This window comes from Electrophorus electricus, chromosome 5, assembly GCF_041902795.1.
Source record: "Electrophorus electricus isolate QZ-2024a chromosome 5, ASM4190279v1, whole genome shotgun sequence".
NCBI lineage: Eukaryota > Metazoa > Chordata > Actinopteri > Gymnotiformes > Gymnotidae > Electrophorus > Electrophorus electricus.
In genome coordinates this window covers 8,127,896-8,149,600 of record NC_137501.1, presented here as the reverse complement: position 1 = coordinate 8,149,600, position 21,705 = coordinate 8,127,896, and the positions used below count along the sequence as shown (strand labels likewise).

The window sequence follows — 21,705 nt, the reverse complement described above, 5'->3', positions numbered from 1 at the left end:
GTGTCGTCTTTTAACGTCAAAGGCCACTAAATATCGAACAATGTTGTCAGATACCTTACATTTTGGAGGGTTTAAGCTATACAAGCCATTATTAAAACAACCTACTGTAGAAGATGGCCTTGGTTAAAAATCTTAAAAAAAAAAAAAAAAAAAAAAAACGGCTGGGGGAATTATAGTCTGCTGAGAGAGACAGTTCAGTTCTCTTGCGCAGCTCACAGCTCGGCGCGTCAGAGGGTTTTAACCATAGCGACCAATGAGGAGTGAGTACATATTTACAGTCTGGTCTGCAGAGGGTTAAAATCCTTGCTCAAGGCAGCACTTTGTGGGGGAGTTACCAAGTCTCAAGCTGCAGTAACATCACAGCACATTCCAAGGCAGTCCGAGGCTGCCAACATCTTATTAGAACCACATCTCGGGCCCGGGAGTAAGGCTGGGGCTATACGGGGGAAAGACTCGACTGTAGGTTATCCAAAATCGTCATCCGCTTTACCGGTTCTGACAAAGTACTAAGGAGTAGGTTATGCAAGGTTCAAGTCCAGCTGGTTAACTTGTCGGTAAGTGCGTTGCCTATAGCCGGTTTTTCGTACCTAAATACAGGTTACTTATTTTTTATATATTAAAAAAGAGACCTGAACGATTTTCATTTGGGTAAGTTTGATAAGACGGGAACATTACCTGGCACATTATTTCTTCAAAGTATTTCTATGCTATTCCCATTACATAAAATCTGCTATTATCCTAAATCCGTTATTTTTAATTATTTGAACACTGTGTATTGGTCTTCTTCTATAGCTGTTCTTTGTGTGGTCTTCATCATAACAGTAGCCCTTTAGATGCAACCTGTTGTTATTTTTATGCTATTAGCGATCCAACCTGAATGTGACATTAACCTACAGATAACCGATCGACCCCCGCCCCCTTGGGTTGGCTGTTTATCCTATATTGTCAAATGCGAAATGTCAGATATTTAGCCAGAACGCATGTGTGCGCTTTTCTGACACCTATGCCTCTGTGCGTTTGGGTTAAACGTAGCCTACGCAGTCTCACGACAAAACGAGCCGTTGTGGTTTACCTAATGACCGCAAATAGTCTTGGTTCCTTCGTATTTTAAGACGGGTGAGCTGTAATTTATATGGCTTGTTACGCGCCTGCAAAATTGAAGGTAGGCTTTGAACAAATGTACGCTCGCCTATGTTGGGTTTCGGCATTATTGCCATTTTGTCTCTTTCCCTTTACAACTGACTAATTCAAAGTGTCATGTTCTAATTTTGGTCAAGGATATTTTCAATTGTAGTGGGTTGCTCAGTACTTTGTATAGCCTGCTGATGTTTCGCTCACTTATTCTGTTCATAATTAAATGAACTACATTTTTAGCGAAATGAGTAGGGTTATTTGACAGCTTTCGTCAAAAGCCGGCTGGTTTCTGACCTAAATATACAAATGTTCTCATTTTTTCGAGCACATGCATAACAGACATGTATAACAGACATGCATAACTAACTAGGCATTAACAGAATAGTCAAAAATGTTAGTAAAGATAATAGATTGGGTTATTTACAGAAAAACTATCATTTCATTTATTAAATATAGACTTATTGGTAAAGTCAACACCAAGAACTGTTGGGGTTGTTAATTTTAGGAGAACATGTGTACAAACACTTTTCTTATGAAAGCAGGTATGATCTCAGTGTGAAGGAATGTATGTCTTTATAGACCTGGATCATTATGGCAGTCCAGGATGTAGAGAAGGCGAAAGAGAAATAGTAAAGAGAGATGACAGGGAGAGGGAATAGATGGAATGAAAATATGTTTTGGAGCTTAAATGCATGGCCAGCATACAACTATAACTGAACCATTTTCTTCTTTCCACGTTACCTCACCACCCCTCATGTTGCATCTAATAGAGGAAATGCCACTGTAAACTCTTTCCACTTCCTTTCATAAGGAAAGGGGCAGATACAGTTGATGGAACATGTAAGTGTTTTAAACAGAGCTGACTTTCAAACAGTTTGAAGTCATGTAAACATTACCAGAAATGTCATGAGAAAGTGTCGGTTTTGCTTCTGTGACTTCAGAATTGAACATGCACCTAGCGAGGTTAAACAGGAAAAGGCTGTGCCCATGGTCAAAACACCCATAAATACCCCAGCTGGGAACAGTAAATCATTATGTATTTAACTGTGTATTAAAAAGTGAATTATCATTTTAAAAAGTTCTTGAGTATGACTCAGAGCAAGACACTTGCTTTTCCCCCCTCTCTGTTGGTACAATGTGTGCAGTTTTATTGGAAGCAGATGTTGGCACTCGACTTCATTTCCCTCCTTGAGTCATTCCTTCACTCCTGGCTACTCTCAACCATTTCTTCTCTCCAGCTACCCACCAGCTATGTTGCTTTCTCCCTTCATTAAAGGAAAAGAGAGTTCAGCAAACAAGAGCCAGTACAGAGAAAGAGAAAGTCTCCGTTAAGAATATGGATTTTTCCAAGCTTCTTCTTGTTTGGCCTCTCTTTGTTGTCTTTCTGTCTGTGTGACTTTTTGCTGAAAGAAATTGACTACTATTTCATTGGCGACATATACAGGTCACCAGAGAGGCATGGAAGCTCTTTACGTGAAGTATGGTATTTCACTGTGGTGGCCACATGCAGGGCTAAATGACCTTTGCACTGGGTGTTTGTTTGGAGTCCCACTTTCCCCCTTGTGAAACAAGTATGAAATCTGGACAGTTGCTTAAAGCTCTGCATTGCTCTTTAGTAATAAAAAGCAAAGGAAGTTGATGCCAGATGTAGAACCACTTCTTTATCTTGACCTCCATTACAAAACAAACTGAAAGTTGGGATTTTCAACTACCAGGACAATCATAATGTAGACAAGGTGTCATTACACCAGAGACCTTGAACCTTGGGCTCATGTGATGGTGATTTGGATATGTTGATGTGGATTTGAAACCTGCATCAGTGGATGCCATGGTAATTTGACCTGTATTGTCTCAGCTCTCCATGATAACAGTGGTCAGTATGAGTGAATGTTTGACCTGAAATTTAAACTATAAGGCCAGTACTTCATGTACCTTATTTGTGAAGAAATCCTTAACTTACCTCTTGCTTTTGGGATTTGGTAAGAGTTTTTTTTTTCCTGCAAAGAGTGTATTTACATAACAGTGTATTCTTAATTATACCCAAAAACCAACAATGTAAATGAATTTGCAAAGCTAATTAGTGGGTCTGGGAGACTTGGGAAGACATCCCTGTTGGTGGGACTGTGTCAGCGCCAAGGTTCACAAACCATTATAACCCAAAGATCACTGTAACACTCCAGTTGAGCTACAGTACATTTGGGTGTTCTGTAAAATGCCTAAGTCAGCTTTTAATTTAAGTTCACTTGGATATTAAAGGCAAGAAGTCATTTTCATAAAAGGCCTTAAGACAGATCTTGGCATTGTTTAATATTTTAACCAGATGTTTTAACACCACCATAATACTTATGAGACATGTAAGACCACACAAGATGATGACTTAAGATTGTTTGGTTGAACTAAACAATACTTTTCTTCCACAATTTAAAGCCTCTTCTTACTGTGGGGAATTATGGGAATATTTGTGGATCCTAATCATTTCCCATGAGAGGGCACTGTTTGAATGAAAACAATGTAAATTCATGGTAATTATGTTAAACACCTGCTTTGGAAATATGTTAAAAGCCTATTATGCTTATTTTCAATTTTCTGGACAATAGCTTAAATCTCTTTAGACTTCATTGTAATATAAAGGTATATTTCTTGTTGCTTTACTGTTAGAGTATGAACTGAAGTGAATTCATAAATATCACAAGTCTATAGGCAATAAATACCTGGCATTTATAGAAGTGTTATATTTAGCTTAAATAGTTCTGGTATTTGTGTGTGTATATATATCTTGGCTTTTGAAAAATCGATTTTATATTACATCATTTATCAGTATTGTAACAGCATCGTACATTTTGCAGCTTCACAAAAGACATATATTCAAGGGCTCATGATCATTTCTTTGCATTGCAGTTCTTATTTATGCGCTTGTCTTGTTCTGGATCCTGAAAGGATAAACTCATTTTTCTGCAAACTCAGGGGTGATGACTGAACAGCAAACCCTCTGTCAAGGCTCTGTGTGTACCTTTGTTAATTTTATTTGATTATGTGTCTCTGACGATGGATTGTGTGTTTGCTGTGCAAATGAGAACAAGGCTGCCAAAACCTTCCCCAGTAGCATGAGGGTGTCATGGAAACCATTAGGAAGATGCACTGCATCTGTGACAGTGCTGCATCAGTTTTATGACTTAAGCTCTCATGCCTGTAGATTTGGCTCGGTTTTGGATAAAATGACTAATCTTTGATTGGAAATGAACCGGGAGTCCTGGCTCTCCATCAACATCACATATGTATACTTACTAACAAGAACTATTTCAACGCAGTGATTGATGACCTGGGGGAACATTAGTGGTTCACTCGGGAAGACGTGTCACTCAGAGTGCAGTAAAGGGGCTCAAAGGGGGCTCTATGCATTAGGTTTTGTAGCTCAATTAAAAAATAAAATAATTCAGTATGTGGAATAATATTGAATACAATATTTTACCAACATAATATGGTCTCTGTGAAGCTAGTCCAATATGAGATTGAAAATAAAATGGTGCAATTTGAAAAAGTTTTATTTATCCATTTTAAGTTATAGTGTATGCTAATGCAGCCAAAATGACTTTCTGTACTGAAATGCATATAGTTGTAGATACTGAGTATTATCTGTTCAATTTGTATTACAGAAAGGTTTAGATTTTAACTTTAACAGTGTTCGGAGGATCAAAGAAATGACTTCAAACATTTTGCAGCCTTTGCAGCGTTGCCCTGTTTCTTACTAAATCAACACCCTGGGAGATACTTTTTGTCCAGAGAGCCCAGAAATTCTTAGCATAGGAAGAGGTGGAGGTACCTTGGCTTGCAGCCATTTTTTGATATGCATATTTAAAGAGCGCCATGGTCTGTGTGAAGAAACAGCCATGAAGCCAGGCAGCCAGGGAAGAGGGGCGAATGTGTTTACTGTACACTCATTGTTCTTCCTCGCCGGAGGTACTCTCAGAGTTGCACCTCCTGTCCTGGCCCCCTTCTGCTCTGGAACAGCGTCCTGGCCGGCGAGTCAGCAGGGGGGAGAGAGAGAACACCGACGAGCTGGAGGTCTTGGCAGGGCAGAAACGGAGTGTAAATATTGATGTTGGTTTTAGGGTTTAGCTTTGGCCAGGAAGTTCTGTAGTCATCTGCGTTAGTGTATGTTGGGGGTGGGGATGGGGGGGAGTTTTAAAGGTACAGGATGCCTTGTAATGACTTCTAAAGAATTGCTTTAGGCACGGTTTCATAAAGTTGGGAAATGAGTTATGAGAGCCTGTCAACTATCTATTTAAACTAAGGCTGTCCACAGAAGAAGACAAGCTTTTAATTCATTAGAGTTCTCTAGACTAGAGATTGAATGGTTGGTTGTGTTTAGTATTTTAATAGTAGGAGTGCTGGCTCAGACGTTTTTGGGTTTTTTTTTAAACTAAATATCAAACTACACTTTGCTTTTAACATATTATAGTTAAAAATCTAATTAGAAATCAATTAGAACATTAGGACAGTCAGGGTATATTACATCTAAATGTAATGTCCAGGTTTGGTTCGTCAAATCTTTTCATTTATATATATCATTATGTGTTGAAGCAAAGCACTTTAAACAAACATCAAAAGTCCATGATGACCATTATAATGGGCTTAGCAGTTGTACTGTAGCCTCATACCTTAACCTTTTACCTAGCCTATTGCGGTGGCTGTTTAACGGACTGTGGGACAGTTTAGCAATAAAAACATTTTAAAAACGCAAATAGTTTTAGGTGCAAATGAAAAAGGAAAGTAAACCTTTATATGGATATTTAGATATTTATTTATTCCATGTTCCACATTCTCCCAGTCTCTGCGTGGGTTTCCTCACACAGTGCTGAAATATGTAGGTTATGTAAAAATTGTTCTGATATGAGTGTGTGTGTGAATGACTGTATGTCTGCATACCCAGTGATGGAATGGCACTCTGTCCTGGGTGTTGTCCTCTCTCAACTTCCTGTGCCTGATGCCGTCCCCCAGGAGGCTGTGGTTTCCGATTGAGAGTATGCTGTGTGCAATTGGCTGCCACTTCTCACTGGTATGTTAACTGGATGTAAAAGCTGTGTGTTAATTGTAAAAAATCCTTGAGTCCTGAGAAAGGTGCTATATAAGTTACTTCATTCATTCATTCATTCGTTCATTTGTTCATTTGTTCATTTAACCTTTGATATTATGACCTCTTACAATGGGGATTATAAAGTGCAGCATTGCTTGTGTGTTTTAGAACAGTTATGAATATCTGTAAAAACAACCAATTTCAAGCAAAGACTTCTGCAACCTGTAACCTTTATTCATTCTTAAGTAGCACAAGTTGTGTGTGTGTGTGTGTGTGTGTGTGTGTGTGTGTGTGTGTGTGTGTGTGTGTGTGTGTGTGTGCGTGTGTGTGTGTGGGTGGGTGGGTGGGTGTGTGTGCGCACGTGCATGCAATGTGTATGCGTGTGCATGCACATATGTAAGTGCTCACTCATGTTAGTGCTTTTCAGTTTGTGTCACAGCCTGTTACCAGCTGTCAGGTATGTTTTACTGTCTGACCAGGCATACATCGCTTTCTCCTCTTCCCTTCTGACAGCTTGAGAGGCTCAGTGGTATCAGATATATTGATTTCCCTCAGGACTGCTGCCTAGATTATGAGGAGGAATAAATCAGGCATAGACTATAAATATTCTGTGACTGTCTTCCTTGCCTGTCAGCATACCAGATTCCTCTCATCTCCTTCATCCTCTCTTATAGCTTTTTCTTAGCTTAGGAAAGGTCATTAATTAGTGATCAAGGATGGCCACTTTAGAGCATTTTATTTTGTCTGCCTACCATCAGATGATCACACTGGGTGAGCTCAAGGCAGCTGGCTTTTATATTTACTTTTAATAGAACCTTTTCTGTCCTCATGGGCTTGCAGCTCTGTTTACATCCTTTGCTATCTGAAAGGTGGGGTCATGAATCAGTCACAGGTCTCTGGGGTGAATCAGATTAGAGTAAACGAGGAAGTATTAATGTCAGGTGACAGGGAATGTGTTTCCAGTTGTTGGCCTAAAACTGTGGGATACCCTTGCTGACTGGGGAAAGGGAGAGAGTGTTTTGAGCTAAGAACATGCAACCTTTCCTGTCTTGGGGAATCCTGCTGAAAGTATGGATGTAAATTGACCTTACTAAGAGGTCTACTGGCCTTCCTCAAACACAATACAATGCCAAAGTGCCTTTGTGGTGTATTATGTGTTGATAAATAATTTGTGTGATTTAGAGGATTTGAATATCTTGTTTCCAAAGCACCATAAACAATTCATGCTCATTATGCATAATATGAAGTAATTTGTCACAGTGAAGAACTCTCTTGCTTTCAGTTTTTCTCTCACGCTCCATGATCAGTGAGTTTGAATTGTCAGATAGCTTTGCTGCACTGCATTTTGTTTTGACCAAGAGGAGCAGAGAGTGAAAGAGTGAAAGGTGAACATAGGTGTGGCATGCTGTGCTCTTGAGTAAATAGACAGGAGGTAAGGGTAAAGATGTCCCAGATATTTGTGTCTTATTCCTAGTTGACCTGTTATAGCGAAAACAAACTTGGAAAAATAGCCAGACTATGGTAAGAGATTAGCAGAGATGGAGACTGTATGGATCCCAAATGTAAGGCAAACTCTTACTTCCTGTAGCCACTTTTACACTGTGTAAGGAAGGAGAAGGATATCAAAACCCTACATATCTATTAAGCACACCCATGAAACGTGCTTTCATCAGAAATGTCACGTGATCATATAGCTATTTTGTGGATCCATAGTAAGAGGGGAAGAGAGAACACAAAGTTAGCTGTAATTGGTCATCGTTTTGAGAATTCAGAATCACTGCAGTGTGCACTCATTAAACAACTGTTAGGAAATGTGGGTCAGTGTTGCAGAAGATAAGATGACTGGGTTAAGGCCAGACTGGTGGGTGGGGTGTAATAAGCAAGGGAAGAGGTGTATTTATAGCTCAATGGTGAAGTCATATTACCTGAAGGCTTCAAAGTACAGCAAGTTTATTCACCCTCTGTTTCTCTTGATTAGGCAATGGGCCACGCAATACAGCTTGTATTAGAAATATGTTTAAAGCAGAAAAGATACCACTGCACTTCTAGAAAGTAAAGCCGAGTAGCAGTGAGAGCTAATTTGAAACCCATTAATGGTCAACAAAAGGACACTCATTATAATTTATATGTTACTATGTTTCAAGCAGTATGCCTGCTCCTAATTGGCAAAAATAGAAAAGATAAAAATGCAGTAATTGTAATTTTTTTTAATTGTACTTGCCAGATTCTTAGGTCCCTGCACTCTCCTAACCAAACTTCTCTCTCCTCTCCGCAGAACATGTCCTGCTGACCATGGTCCACTGCTGAGTGAAGCTGTGCTGAGCGCCCTGAAGAGTGGAAGCAGAGAGAGAGAGAGAGAGAGAGAGAGAGAGAGTTGCTTTTGATTGCCCCATCACGTGAGGCTGGCCTCCTGACATGTCTGCAGAGGTGGAGAGCGGTGTGCCTCCGGTCGAGCAGGCACCCACCAAGACGCCCTCCAGGAGAGAGAAGAAGAAGGGTACACCCCCACATTTCCCCTTCCCAGCATGCTGTACGGTTTAGCTAGCAAGCACGTGGGCTGAAGTGCAGGCTATCACAGATGGTTATGGTATTTTCAGCCTGGTTGTTTTCCTAACGCACCGTCAGTCACGGTAGGAAGGCTCATAGCCATGTACTGACATCTGGTTTATCTCAGCCCCTTTTTGTTTGTCTTTTTTATTATTTTTAATTTTTTGGGGGGTGGGGATGGTGATGTGGGCTTTCTCATAGGAGAGCAACTTGCTTGCAGAAAAGGTGGTCAATGGACAAGGTTCTTGGGCTGAAATTAGGTTTTATGATGTAACAAGAAAAGTTAGTATCTTAGATTGTCATTAGAGGGATTAGTAACAGTGTCTGTCAGGTCTATGCGCTGCATCTTGTTCCCGGAGGATGAATTGTACTGGGCACCGAGCCCAGTGTCCACGTCTCTGCACGGCTCAGCAAAAACAGGCTTATGCCACGGCAGACCTCCATATAATATAGCCACTGAAGTGCAGCTTAGGCTTCCGTTTGGGAGCGTGCTGTGTTTTGCCTCTTTTGTCCTCACCACTTCTTCAGATGAAGCACTGAATGGTTTGGTTTCTATCAGAAGCTCACAAAGCATTACCATTACTTCCATTACTCTGTCATTTATGCTATCATTTAATACCTGAAGCCTTAAGGTTATTGTTTTTCTAAATCCAGAATGAGACCCTTAAAAATTATATAGGTGTCAAGTTACATGATGTAGAAATCTGGTGTGCATGAGCTTTTGTCATTACTTCTGGGAAAATGGCTTTCATGTTAATAGCAGTTGCCATTTGTCTTTTATATAATTTCCAAGAGAAGTCTTTATTAGTAGCTCAATCCATAGGATATTACATATGTGTTAATATATTTTGATTTTAAATTTATATGTTCTTCATTTGGGGGGGGGGGTACACATGAAAGGGCACATTTGTAATGTTTAACAGATACCCCATTCAGATCTCTTTTTTTCCTTTGAGTGGAAAAAACAGAAATTCAAAGGATTGTGCTTTGACTGGGTTTAATTCTGTCCAAGTCACAGAATATGAATGCTCTAAGTATCCATGGTATTTTGAGGCAAGTGTGTTGCTTCAGGCTCATTATATGCTTAGGTTAGATTTCGCACAACATAACATCCAGAACTAGAATTCTTAGAGGCATTCAAACATTGCCAAGTTATTACATGAGTATTACACACTTGCCATTCAAATAAGTCCACCAGCTGGTCATGAAAGGCAGCTAATGAAGTAGATCTGGCTGGTGAAGATACTTGGTCCTGTGTACATTTGGGTCCTTGAGTGAATTTCCCCATCTAGTTCCATGACATTGCTCAGCGTCTTCTGAAGTAGGTCATAGTGGCTAACTGAACTAAAAGCCCCTGTGCAGCAGTCCACGGGCTTCCTTGACCCAATCGTTTTTTTGGATATATTTTGTTAAGCTAAGCCCAGTGCACAGTGGTATTGTTTGCCTTGCCTGGCTTGCTCATACCAGAAGAGTGCGCCAGTGATGGATTCCATTAGGGCTCTGTTTCTGTTTCCACAAGGCCTTCCAGCTGCGACTGCGAAAGGCTCTCCGCCGTGCCTGTTTATGATCCTTTTCCACAGGCATGAGCACAGCGGGACTGATTCTCCCAGTCCCACGCTGAGGAGCCTGGACTCTGATGTGCATCTGGGGCAGAGGGATGAATCGCACCATGATACATGCCCCAATGAAACACCAGCTGCAATGTTAATCACGTGAACTGCTGAAAAGAACTTTCAGCTAGATGACTGAAGTTAATGAAGTTCCGTTTTCGGGTTACCCCAGTTTGTTTCCACAGATGACAGTTTGAGATATGAAAACTGAGATATTGTGGTTTCAATGGTATCTGAGGATGTCTATGTTTTCCTTAGGCATTTCCTTAGGCATTTAGCTTTCCAAAATGTCTGCCTAATGGGTCAGTTTACCTCAGTGCCAGTATCACTTGCTTGTACTTTTAAGGATCTGTCACTTGCTAATATCAAAGCACACATTGTATGAGGAGCCTGAGAGGAAACTTCTAGCCTCAAAATAACGCTGTCTTGTACAAAAGTAGCTAAGTGGTCATAGATCCTGATGTAAATGATTTCCTAGAGACTAGGAAATCATCAATGCCTTTTATAACAAACATATTAAGCTTTTTAACAACATTTACCATTTTTTTCTACACAGAGTAGTAGCTATATATGGGAGTCTGTGGAAAGGGAGTCATTGTTCTGAGCTTGTTTTACACTGTTCAAGATCTTAAAAGAATTCTGACCTTAGACCATCATCCACAAACTGTCTTTGCATTAGATCAAGAGTAAGATTACATGTGTTGTTTATTATAATTGCCCCTTAACAAGGACTGAAGCCTTCCATCTTATTCCGCTGGCCAAGAACAAAGTCAACAAACCCTGTTGTGTCTGACTTATACAAATGGAGAGGAAGTGACTGAAAGAGGCCTGCACATTCACTGCCGTGATGTGTTAGTGGGGGTTGTCTTGCGCCCTGGCGCTAACAGGGGGAACCTCCAGCCCGTCAAGACCCCGCATGCCATGAATGCCAATATCGTCCCTAGCAGGCAGGACGGCGGTCTGGGCTCCTGCCCGGCCGTACCCGCTCTTTCTCTCCCGCGCCCCGCCCCTGACATCTAAGTGGGGCCAGCGGCCAAGCAGGGGGTGGGCCCTGCTGCCTGAGCTTCAGAGTAAGAGAGAGCGTGAGGTGCAACAGACCAGAAGAGGACAGAGGGCAGGGAAGTCAAAAACCTGAAAAATGCTAAAAGATAGTAGGGTCACCAAGAAGCAAAAACCAGTAAAAATGCTCTTGGTCTTAATATCTGTGTTTTGCTGGGCCTGGCAACATGGATTTTGTGTGTCCAAGCAAAACTGGAGCTGTGGGCCAGGGTGTTTTTAGTGACACTTGACATCATAGTGCAACATATGCTGTGATCTCTTAGATGTTCTCTGAACACTATCCTGTTAGTTTCTGGTCATCATCATAACATAGGTGCCTTTGTGATGCATACTCTGAATAACTGCCTTACTTGAGTACTTTCGACCACTTAAAGCAGTCAAATCTAAGGCAGCGAAATGAGGAGACCTTTTAGTGAATTACACACAATCACCTTAATGTTCTTAGTGTACTTGATGATGGGTTGTGATGATGTGGAAGAACCAGTACTGGCTTTGCAGTTGTTAAGTGTGTAGACTTGGCTAAAAGCTGCCTTTTCCCAGCAGTTTGTCCCTATGAAGTCACACATGGAAAAAAAAAAAATCTTTTTGCTTTACAAGTTCCAAAGTGATTCAAAATATTTTATAAAAATGTTTTTGTCCTTTGTAAAAGAATTATGGTTTATGTATATCAAGGAGCCATGTAAATATCAGTTCACAATATCTGTGAATCTTTCACCTGCTTTATGACAGTATTTTCCTCCCTTAATAAATGTATTATAAATGAAAAGAATCACATAGCTTTGATTTTTGCGCTTGTACTTCAGTTACTACAATTCAAGTACTACAATTCGCAATGTAGCACTACATTCTGAATGCTAGCCGAAGGCTACGGCTCATTATCGCATTGTTACACTGTAAGTAGAACTATCATTTGTGATACTCCAGTCAGTCCAGTCCTGTGGTGTGACCATGTTTTCCCAACATCACTATTCTTGTCACTGGTATAACTGGCAGTTCATTCAAGTCATCAATTTTCTCTGTTTCTAATGTACTTTAAAATTGTGTTAGATGTTTTCATCTTGTTCTTTTTAGATAAATGTGTACTCTTGTGTGTCTTTCTAACTTAGCTGCAGCCAGCCCGGAGAAAACGGATGAGTTACTGTTAGCCAGGTTCAGAGGTGATGGTGTTCGGTACAAAGCTAAGTTAATTGGTGTGGATGATGTGCCTGAGGCCAGAGGGGACAAAATGAGCCAAGATTCCATGATGAAACTGAAGGTAGGTTAAAGGGCAAACATATAAAGAGGTATTTCATTCACTTTCAGCTGAGTTTGACCCTGCAAAACAACAAAAAGCCCTTCTGATCAAAACCTATACATCCTCGCAAATTGGTACTTGTAGTTGAGTTGAAGGTTGTCACAGCAAACCTTACACATTTCAATTGGAATGTCTTTATAAGAAGACATGTCACCTTTATTGTTCCCTTAAAGCAAGGTTGGTTTTATTGACATAGCAAGGTTAGTTCTAAAGCTTCATACATCCTGCTTTTTGTGTGTCTGTTTTCAGGGGAAGGCGGCTGCCGCACGCTCTCAGGGCAAACACAAGCAGAGAGTGTGGGTGAACATCTCTCTCTCAGGAATCACCATTACGGACGAGAAGACAGGAGTGAGTCCCATCTTCCATCTACGGCCAATGCTCGTTGTCCCCAGTCATCCCATTTTTCTGAAGAGACATCTCTTATTTTAACTCCCTTTGTTGTGCATGATGTCTCCTCTCCAGGCAGTAGTGCTGGAACATGCAGTGAATAAAATCTCCTTTATCGCTCGTGACGTGACTGACAATCGAGCATTTGGCTATGTTTGTGGTGCAGAGGGCCAGCACCAGTTCTTCGCCATTAAAACTGCACAGCAGGTCTGTTGGATTCCTATTGGGTTTGTGCTGGATTGCTTTCTCTCTCTCTCTCTCTCTCTCTCTTTCTCTCTCTCTCTCTCTCTCTCTGTCTCTCTGTCTCTCCTTATCTTTCTCTGTTTATCTCTATTATACACATACCACACCCAAAATAGAATCACACATTTACACACTTTCACTCCCTTTTCTTTCCTAACACCCCCAAATGCACAAGTACCAATTCATTCACACCCCCTCCCACACACACACATGATTTCAGGAAGTCCACTGTTTAACAGCATGTGTTTCCTTTCAGGCAGAGCCTCTTGTCATTGACCTGAAAGATCTCTTCCAGCTCATCTTCAACATGAAGAAAAAAGAAGGAGAAGGCTCAAAGAAGGTATGGGATATCTCTGAAGGTAGAGATATAATGGAGTATTATTTTGTTCTATTTGGAAAATTTCTGTTATGACATTTAATACTGTTAGAATAAAATCAGTACTCTTGCTTTAGAAAGTTACTTAATTAAGAATGCCATCAAAATACATGAAGATTGTATTGAGGTATTCATATAAAGTCACACTACAGTCACACTATAAGTTTTTTTTTTTAATCCCAAATTTTGTATCCAGAGCATTTAGTGTTTGTTTTTTTTCCGTCCACTAAAAAGTATCATTCTAAATTAATTCTATACTTTTTCTGGCATAAGATTACACAAATAAATGGTCCTTTTTGGAGTCATTTACTAGATACAGTCATAGGTTAACATAATAAGATTGACTAGATCCATATTTCCAAATATTCCAAATAGCTCCAAAATTTAATTTTTTTTCAGTTTTCCTTAGTTTTAGCACCCACTCAATTTGTCATATGCTTTGTCTGGGTTCATCCTGGCCCTGATTGGTACACACATGAAAAGTCATTTACCTTGTTCCCATATACATTCAGCAGAGAAATCGTAGCCTGCTTTCAAGCTGGCTTTTCTGTAATTAACCTCTACTTTTATCTCTATTATCACAATCCAACATCTGTTCCATTCTGTCTGCTTTAGCTTTTTTGTAGTCTGTTATCTTTGCTGTCTTGCTGATCAGATTCTGTATCCTCTCCAGGAAGAATTAAGTAAAGCGGTAGAGGTAAGCATAGACATCTACCTTGTAGTCAAAAGTATTCATTATAAAAATATTTTAATGCATGATATCAGAATATCTGAAAGATGTCCCTCCCCCATCAGAATGGCAGTGAAGCCTCACACACTGGTGAAAGAAAAGTAAGTATTCTCTGTTTTGTCATCTCTTGGTTTAGACTCCATTAATGTTCTGTTCAATACCAAAACAGTGGTTTAATGTATGTATGATGAGCGTGACAGTGAGCAATCTCAGGTCTACTACAATTGCTCAACCAGCAGACTTACCCACACCAATTCTAACACCAAGATCTCTTACTAGGCCATCAGTCTCCATGTTATGTCCTAGCCATTAATTCCCCGGGGGTAAAGAAGTCACTAAGACATGCCAAGTATAACCATTCAGACTCCTGTCTCGTCCTCCTCTTATTCTGTCTTCATGAATTACCTCCACTCCAAGACCAATCCATCTGTTCTCAGTCTTGTGGCTGGCTTTGGCTACTTTGTATTAATTGTAGTCATTGGTTTCCTTTAGTGTTTTTGGCATGTAATGTCTCATTTTTCCCCTATTAAGCTATTTTTATTCCTTGTCTGTTTTCTCACAGGGTGTTGACCAGTTAGACTTGTTTGGAGACATGTCAACTCCACCAGACTTACACTCTACCACGGTGAGGGCAAATCTAAACAGCTTAATCCAACTCAACACATTTATTATACTTCAGTTTGACGTGAAAACAATAGTGGATTTTATGTGTATGTGTAATTATTTATCAATGATCCAATAATACAATTCTTCAATAGTTAGAAGAAAAGGCCCCCCATGAGTATTATTGAGATCAAGATCTCAACGTTTCATTTCTGGATGGAAAGCTTTTGCTATGTCCATTTGCTATGCCCTAACTCAAAATGTTCAAACACAAAACAATCTTTACTGGAGCAATGGCACATTAAATAAATGATGAACATGGTGCCTGTCAAGCATAACTGAGGCTTTTCAGACATAGGCTCAGCTCTCTTGTCCAGCTGTGGAGCTGGTCCTTGATGCTGAGTGCCTGGTCTACTCACAGAGTGTCTAATTGACCCAGCTTTACGGAAATGAGATCTTTGGGAATGGAAGAGCATGGCTGAAGCCAAGAAAAATTCCAGACGCGGTACCTCACACACGGCGCGGTTGTTGGGGGAGAGAGGACCTACACGGCAGTGGTGCATACAGCTGCATGAAACAGATTTTTGTCATTGTGACTTTAAGCACAAAAACTTCTAGAGTTGATTAGTCAAAATGTCTGGAGCTTTTTCATGTTTCAACAGGGAACAAAATGGATTGTGCTGTTGATATAGCTGAATAAGTCCCTTGACTATGAAAGCACTGAGCTGGAAATAAAATATAAAATAATAAAAAAAACATCAACTTGATATTTGTTATAATATTTTATGGCTTTTGTGAGTTTTCCTTACACATTTTATTGGGTTTTGATGTATTATCTGTTGTTTTCCATTAAATTGCAATAACTATGAGAGCTTAAATCCAGGTAATGCCATCATTAAAATGTCTGTTGTAACATGTATTCCACCATCAGAAGCATGCACTGTAAAAACATTTTGGGCAAAATGATTTTCTAGTCATGACCTTTCTTAAGGTTTGACAAAGGCATTCTCTCTAGTCAGTCATCGCATGTACACATGAGTGATTTTGAACCATGGCATTAATGTTATTCATCTCATTGCATGTTTTCATTGCATTGTTATGCCATCCTAGGAAAACAAAACAAATAACATAGTATGTCCATGTAACTAATGACTTCATTCTCTTCTCTCAGGAACCAGAAGACATCCTCCTGCTGGATCTGTCTACTGAGATAGACAGCAATCAGAACTGTGTGAAAGGCAACCCCTTCACCAGCCCATCTGTCTCCTCTGCCCTCAGAGCCCAGTCCAGCCTCTCGCCTGAGAACCCTTTCTCCTCACAGCTCAGTTTCTTCCCCACCCCAAGTCATGACCCCTTCAGCGATGACCCCTTCTCCAAAAGCAATAACCAAATAGCGTGCGACGGTGGCCCCACCTCAGCCAGCCACGGCTCCACCCACGTTCCCAATGGCGGTCCCAAGAATGGTGACTCTGACTATCTGGGCCAGCAGTTTGACCAGCTTTCCAACAGGACGGTGATACAGGCACTCAGTAATGGCCAGTGGCCACTAGATGGCAGGGCAGCAGAGGCAGCTGCCTGGACTCAAAACGGCATGCCAGCAAGGGAGCAGAATGGCCAAGATGGGAAATCGACACCAAACCCGTTCCTGGAGGCCCTGGAGAGGACCCAACCTATTCAGAATGGAGCGAGGCACGAGAACGAAGGCAAACCTGAGCCGGCCCCCAGTCAAGCCAAGGACTCGGTCCTTATAAGCCCACCTCCACTCAACACAAAAGCTGGCCGAGGAAGAAGGATTGTGAAGGTGAGGGTGGGACATGATACATTCTTTGTTGACAATAGTCTTCTTTTTACTTTTGGGATTATACACGGAATATGTATGCTGAAGAAGACTGTACAACAGAGAGGCTTTATTACATGTATAGAAGTGTTTGTGTGTCGGAGCATTAGTAAGCAGGCACTTTAGAAACCTAACAAACTTTAATGAAGTTCTGAACTTTTGAATGTCTTAACAGCTACAATTAAGGTCCATAACAGTTACAGTGGCCTCATGCAGTTCAAGAATATATTTAAATTGATAGGTTGTACATAATTGATAGGGTATACAGGGTAAACAGAATATGGTATACAGGGTAAACAGAATAGCTCATCATGCTGAACCTTCCATACTTCTCTTACATGGTGTTCTGATTTGACTTTTTTTTTTTTACTGCTTCGGTGAATGACAGACAACAGGTAAGAACTGATTCAGTGGTGCACTGAAAAGCTTCATGTTGTCTTACTAACTGCTACTTCAGTGGTTGGTGCTTTATACTAAACCCTTCCTGCAGAATCATAACAGTTGTCTCTCCACTTCTCAGTCTCCGACAAATGAAAAGCAACCTGCAGATCCATTCACTTCATCCAAACTGTCTGAGTCGCCCTCTCCTCCCCTGCCAGACAGCACCCCAGTCAACCCAGTCTATTTTTTCAGCAAGAACCCCACCAGCTCTTCAGACACCTTCACAAGCCTTGGTAACATTCTTGAAACCAGATATTAATCATTTGACCTTTATGTGAATTGTTTGACCTTTATGACGGTTTAGCACTTCAGAAATGACTTTAAAATGTCACAGTTTGCCATTCAGATGCAGCAGAGCATTACGTCTGAATACAAAATATGTATCCAGCACAAATGGCTATCATGTCTTGTGTCTGTAACATTTCAGGACATTCTAGCATGTCCACATCTACAGTCCGCTTTAGTTTTCAGGTTATTGTGTCGTCTACCATCAATAAATGGCATGTGTTGTCTCATCTTAACCTTTTGATCTTTTATCAAGGGGGGATGTCTCTTGGACCCTCATCTTCTTCCTCCGCTCTCGCTACAACTCCATGGAGCCAGCCCCTTTCCTCCATCTTCCCTGCTTCTAGCAGTGGCTCCCAGGCTTTCACGCCACCCCCAGCCTTCTCCACCTCACCAGTGTCCACCTGGGGAGGCACCCCTGGAGGTTTTGGGACCCCCACCACCCAACAGCTTCCATCTTGGGGGCAAACCAACACCCCTGTCTCTAATGGATCCTGGACGCAGCAGTCCACGGTGGGGAACCCCTTCCACACAAGTGTCTTTCCTCCAACTTCAAGTATGTTACCCGGGGAACAGCAGAGCTCCAGCCCTCCTCCACAGATCCCACCTCGTACAGCAGCTGTCAAAGAGCCCCCCAAAGTGGACACAAATGTCTTTGTGGACCTGGATCCCTTAGGGGAGAGAGAGATGAGAGATATCAAAGACATGTTCAAAGATTTCCAAATGGCTAAACCACCTAATGCTCTAGCTAAGCATGGTGAGAAGACAGATTTCGAGTGCAAAGTGGTTTTGGCGTATTCACGTGCATTGTGATTTGGCTTCTTCAGTCAGCCACTTTTGACTATTTGAGTAAATATGGCCACCTTGTTTATTGTGTTTCATGCCTTATGTTTACAGAGCCACTAAAAGTAGGTGGACAAAACTTATTTGATAACCCTTTTGGAGCTGGTCTTTTTGGAGCGCCAACACCTGCAACAGTAATTATTCTTTCCTTCATATATACTATGGTGTTATTAAAAGAATTAATAGATCCTTGCACAGGAAGTTGGTAAAATGCAATAATGAATTGTGATACAAGCATAAGTCAAAGAAGAGCAAGAGGCTTAGTTTTTCATAGTCTGTGTGCCTGCGTTGAATCTTACAGAGTATTCCTGCCATCAAGGCAGTGGGATCAGATCCCTTCAGAGACCCATTTGGAAACCCCTTTGCATGACAGCCATTCACAATGATGGATCCATAAAGTTCAGGTAAACTTAGGAAATGCAAGTATGAATTCAGAGAACCTTAAAAGAATGTTTCCCCCAAAAGTGTTCATATGGCCTGCGGATAGTTGGGGTGGTTTTATTTCCATAATGCTACCCATTCCTTACTTTTTCCATTTATTAGCGATATATAATTGGTAATTTTATGTGCTTGATATTCACAGAGGTTTGCATCGAGCCATATGAGTTCCCCGCAATGTGCAACCCATTCCGGTGCAGATCTTCATGCCCCACTGCCACTGCCATCTAGTAGGTAGAGTTCCTGAGGTCCTGAACTCCATTGAGCACTCCTCTTTCAATGAGTCCCAGCTACTCCGAAACACCGTAAAGGAGCACATGCCCAGAGCCTAAAGTCTGTGCCATTCTTGACTCCAATACTATAATATGCCTAAATAGTGTAAATGTACATTTAAGCTGTTGTGACTGACCATGGAAGTTGCTTAATATTATATGGCACTATAATAGTGGTTTTAGCGGCCACTGGCAAAAAAGCACAAGTCAATCAGAGGAAACAACTACGTTTTCATTGCACAGGTTAAAATAATCGAAGAAGACCTTGTCTATAAGTGACTGGGAATACAATAGCTTTGTATAGGTCACTGTTCTGTTCTTTATTGCAGTATTATTCTTTGTGTCTTTGGAGTTTTTTGTTTGTTTGTTTTTCTTTGCAAATGCTATGTCAGTTGCATTTATTATACATTGTACCTGATTGGTCACATGACATTTAATGACACTAATTAGTGATAGTGGAATGAAATGTTCTTGTACCTGTTGAACTAAATTGGAGGATTGTTTTCTTTTGTCTGTTTATTTGTTTATTTTCTTTTTTCTTTTCATTAAACCACATGAAATAAGTCAGAAGTCAGTCATAGACTTCTTTGTAGCCCAGTGGAGTAAATCAAAATTCCAAATTCAAATTGATATAATACTTGCTTATATGTTTTGATGATGGGCAGAGGATAAACAAACTATGTCACTCCTATGGAGATGATCGGATAAATGGGCAGGCTGTGTTTGGCACTCTGCTCCATACTGGTAAAACATAGGCATGTAAGCACACACACATACATACGCATGTACGCATGCGCGTACACACACATGCACACACACAATTCATCTCAGCAAGCCTGTCTTTGCTGTTCTTTTCTTTGAGCTTCATTGCTCTGTTCCGGTTGGGCAGGGCATACTATACTTAATACTTACATATTATACATACTTAGTACATACCACTAAGTACTAAGTTACTAGCTATATATATAAGTATTATCTAGCCTCTCTTTAAATTTTTTGTTTGTTTGTTTTGATGTATTTTTGTTCTAATATGTTCCTTTGTCTTGCATGGACACTGACAAGCCCAAATCATTCAGGTAGTACTTGACATAAGAACTGTGATGACATCTTGGTGCCATTTGGCTGCCCTTGTATTTAGAGATAAAGGTTGGACTCAAAGTCAAACTAACCCTTTTTTCATCATGTTACACTGTCTGAGAGACATATCAAGCAGATAAAATGCAGGAGAAATGTTCTCAGCACTGTGAGGTATAATAATTGAAACTTTAATAAACTGACTTGCTTTCACCTCAACAACTTTAAGGCTCGAAGGAAGAATGAAAGAATATCTCTGTGTACTGTACAGGAAGTTCAAGCAAATCATGTGATAATGAGCTATGTGTGTTTGGAATGTGTGTACTGTATTTCTGTGTACATATATAAATATATCTACTCTATTGTCCACTACGCCATTTATCTTGGATGTTGTATAACTGAAGTCCATTGAAATTGTAGTGAAATTGCAATAAACTGGAATTGTAGTTAGTGGCATGGGCTTTTAAAAGTGTCCTATTTATCTATAACATTTCATATTTGAGTATCTGTCATCTAGGTATGCATCAGACATGATTTGGCTCTTTGATGAAAGGGTCAGTGGCACATTTTGATATTTTGCATAGACACTCCTATTTTTTGCTGTTATTCACACTTTATCGAGAAGCCTATGGTATGGGAATGAATGCTCGTTTTATTATGTCCTGAAAACCAGGAGGAGATGCACCACTATCCTATCGAATAAAATGTCAGATACGTTTACTGAACTGACAGTTGCATTGATGTTGTTTGATTACAGTCTTTTTAATGTTATTAATTCAGAAGATCAGCTCTGTTGATGCTCATCATGCAATGAAAGTCAGTATTCAGGGTAGCAGAGAAAACAGAAGACATTTACTGAACACCATTAAAAGTATATGACAAAGCGGTTGTCTCAAGAACAACTGAAAACCTTAAGTCAGGGGTTTCCTCTTATCCCTAAACTTATCTATGAATGCGGCCTGTTCTAGACTGTGTGGGGAAAACACCACTGTCTCTTTAATTTTTTTTAACTAACGCAGCATCTCTGCACACCATTCTTTTCAACCCAAGGTCTGGGTGTGTTTTTTTAAAGACCAGACTTTAGTTTACGAGGTTAAAAGTCTTAACATAAACGAATATTGGCTACCAGCATTTAATTATTATTTTTACCTTATAATTTTTCAGCCGAATAAGTGGGCTACATGAAACAAGATACGTTCATGCAGAATTTAAAATGAATGTTGTTAAGAGTTACGACTTTATACCAAATAAAATAAAACTAGAACAAAGCCGTTAACTGACCTAATTATGTTTGCACTAGTTTATTCCCGTACCTTTAATGACATGACAGCATAATTTTTTAAGTAACGGGGCACATGTCTCATGTTGGCAGCCAATACACGTGCGTCAAATCAATTATTGCTGACTAGTTGCAAAGAGCTAATTATGGGAATTTTTTTTTTTTTTTTTTTTTTTTTG

At 40.3% G+C, this 21,705-nt stretch overlaps 1 protein-coding gene across 3 annotated transcripts; it reads left to right on the top strand.

Moving 5' to 3' along the window:
• The first annotated feature begins 327 nt into the window (after positions 1-327).
• si:ch211-204c21.1 (disabled homolog 2) lies at positions 328-20,703 on the top strand. Of its 3 annotated transcripts, none has more exons than XM_081714108.1 (16): positions 328-554; positions 6,133-6,190; positions 8,484-8,705; positions 12,531-12,679; positions 12,968-13,066; positions 13,181-13,312; positions 13,605-13,688; positions 14,398-14,421; positions 14,520-14,555; positions 15,017-15,079; positions 16,229-16,858; positions 17,415-17,568; positions 17,877-18,377; positions 18,518-18,597; positions 18,765-18,867; positions 19,047-20,703. In XM_081714108.1, the coding sequence occupies exons 3-15, from the start codon at positions 8,624-8,626 to the stop codon at positions 18,831-18,833; spliced, it is 2,103 nt and encodes a 700-aa protein (XP_081570234.1). In that variant the 5' UTR covers positions 328-554; positions 6,133-6,190; positions 8,484-8,623; the 3' UTR covers positions 18,834-18,867; positions 19,047-20,703. The 3 variants fall into 3 exon arrangements, with proteins under 3 accessions (XP_081570234.1, XP_026880045.3, XP_026880044.3); XM_027024244.3 differs by having other exon boundaries at positions 6,065-6,190; XM_027024243.3 differs by lacking the exon at positions 6,133-6,190.
• The last annotated feature ends 1,002 nt before the right edge of the window (positions 20,704-21,705 follow it).

Bases quoted from the DNA above. Each gene is read 5' to 3' on its own strand.
- si:ch211-204c21.1 (XM_027024243.3), top strand. From the start codon at position 8,624: ATGTCTGCAGAGGTGGAGAGCGGTGTGCCTCCGGTCGAGCAGGCACCC. The intron at 13,067-13,180 runs GTGAGTCCCATC...TCTCCTCTCCAG, and splicing joins TTACGGACGAGAAGACAGGA to GCAGTAGTGCTGGAACATGC. The intron at 17,569-17,876 runs GTAACATTCTTG...TCTTTTATCAAG, and splicing joins AGACACCTTCACAAGCCTTG to GGGGGATGTCTCTTGGACCC.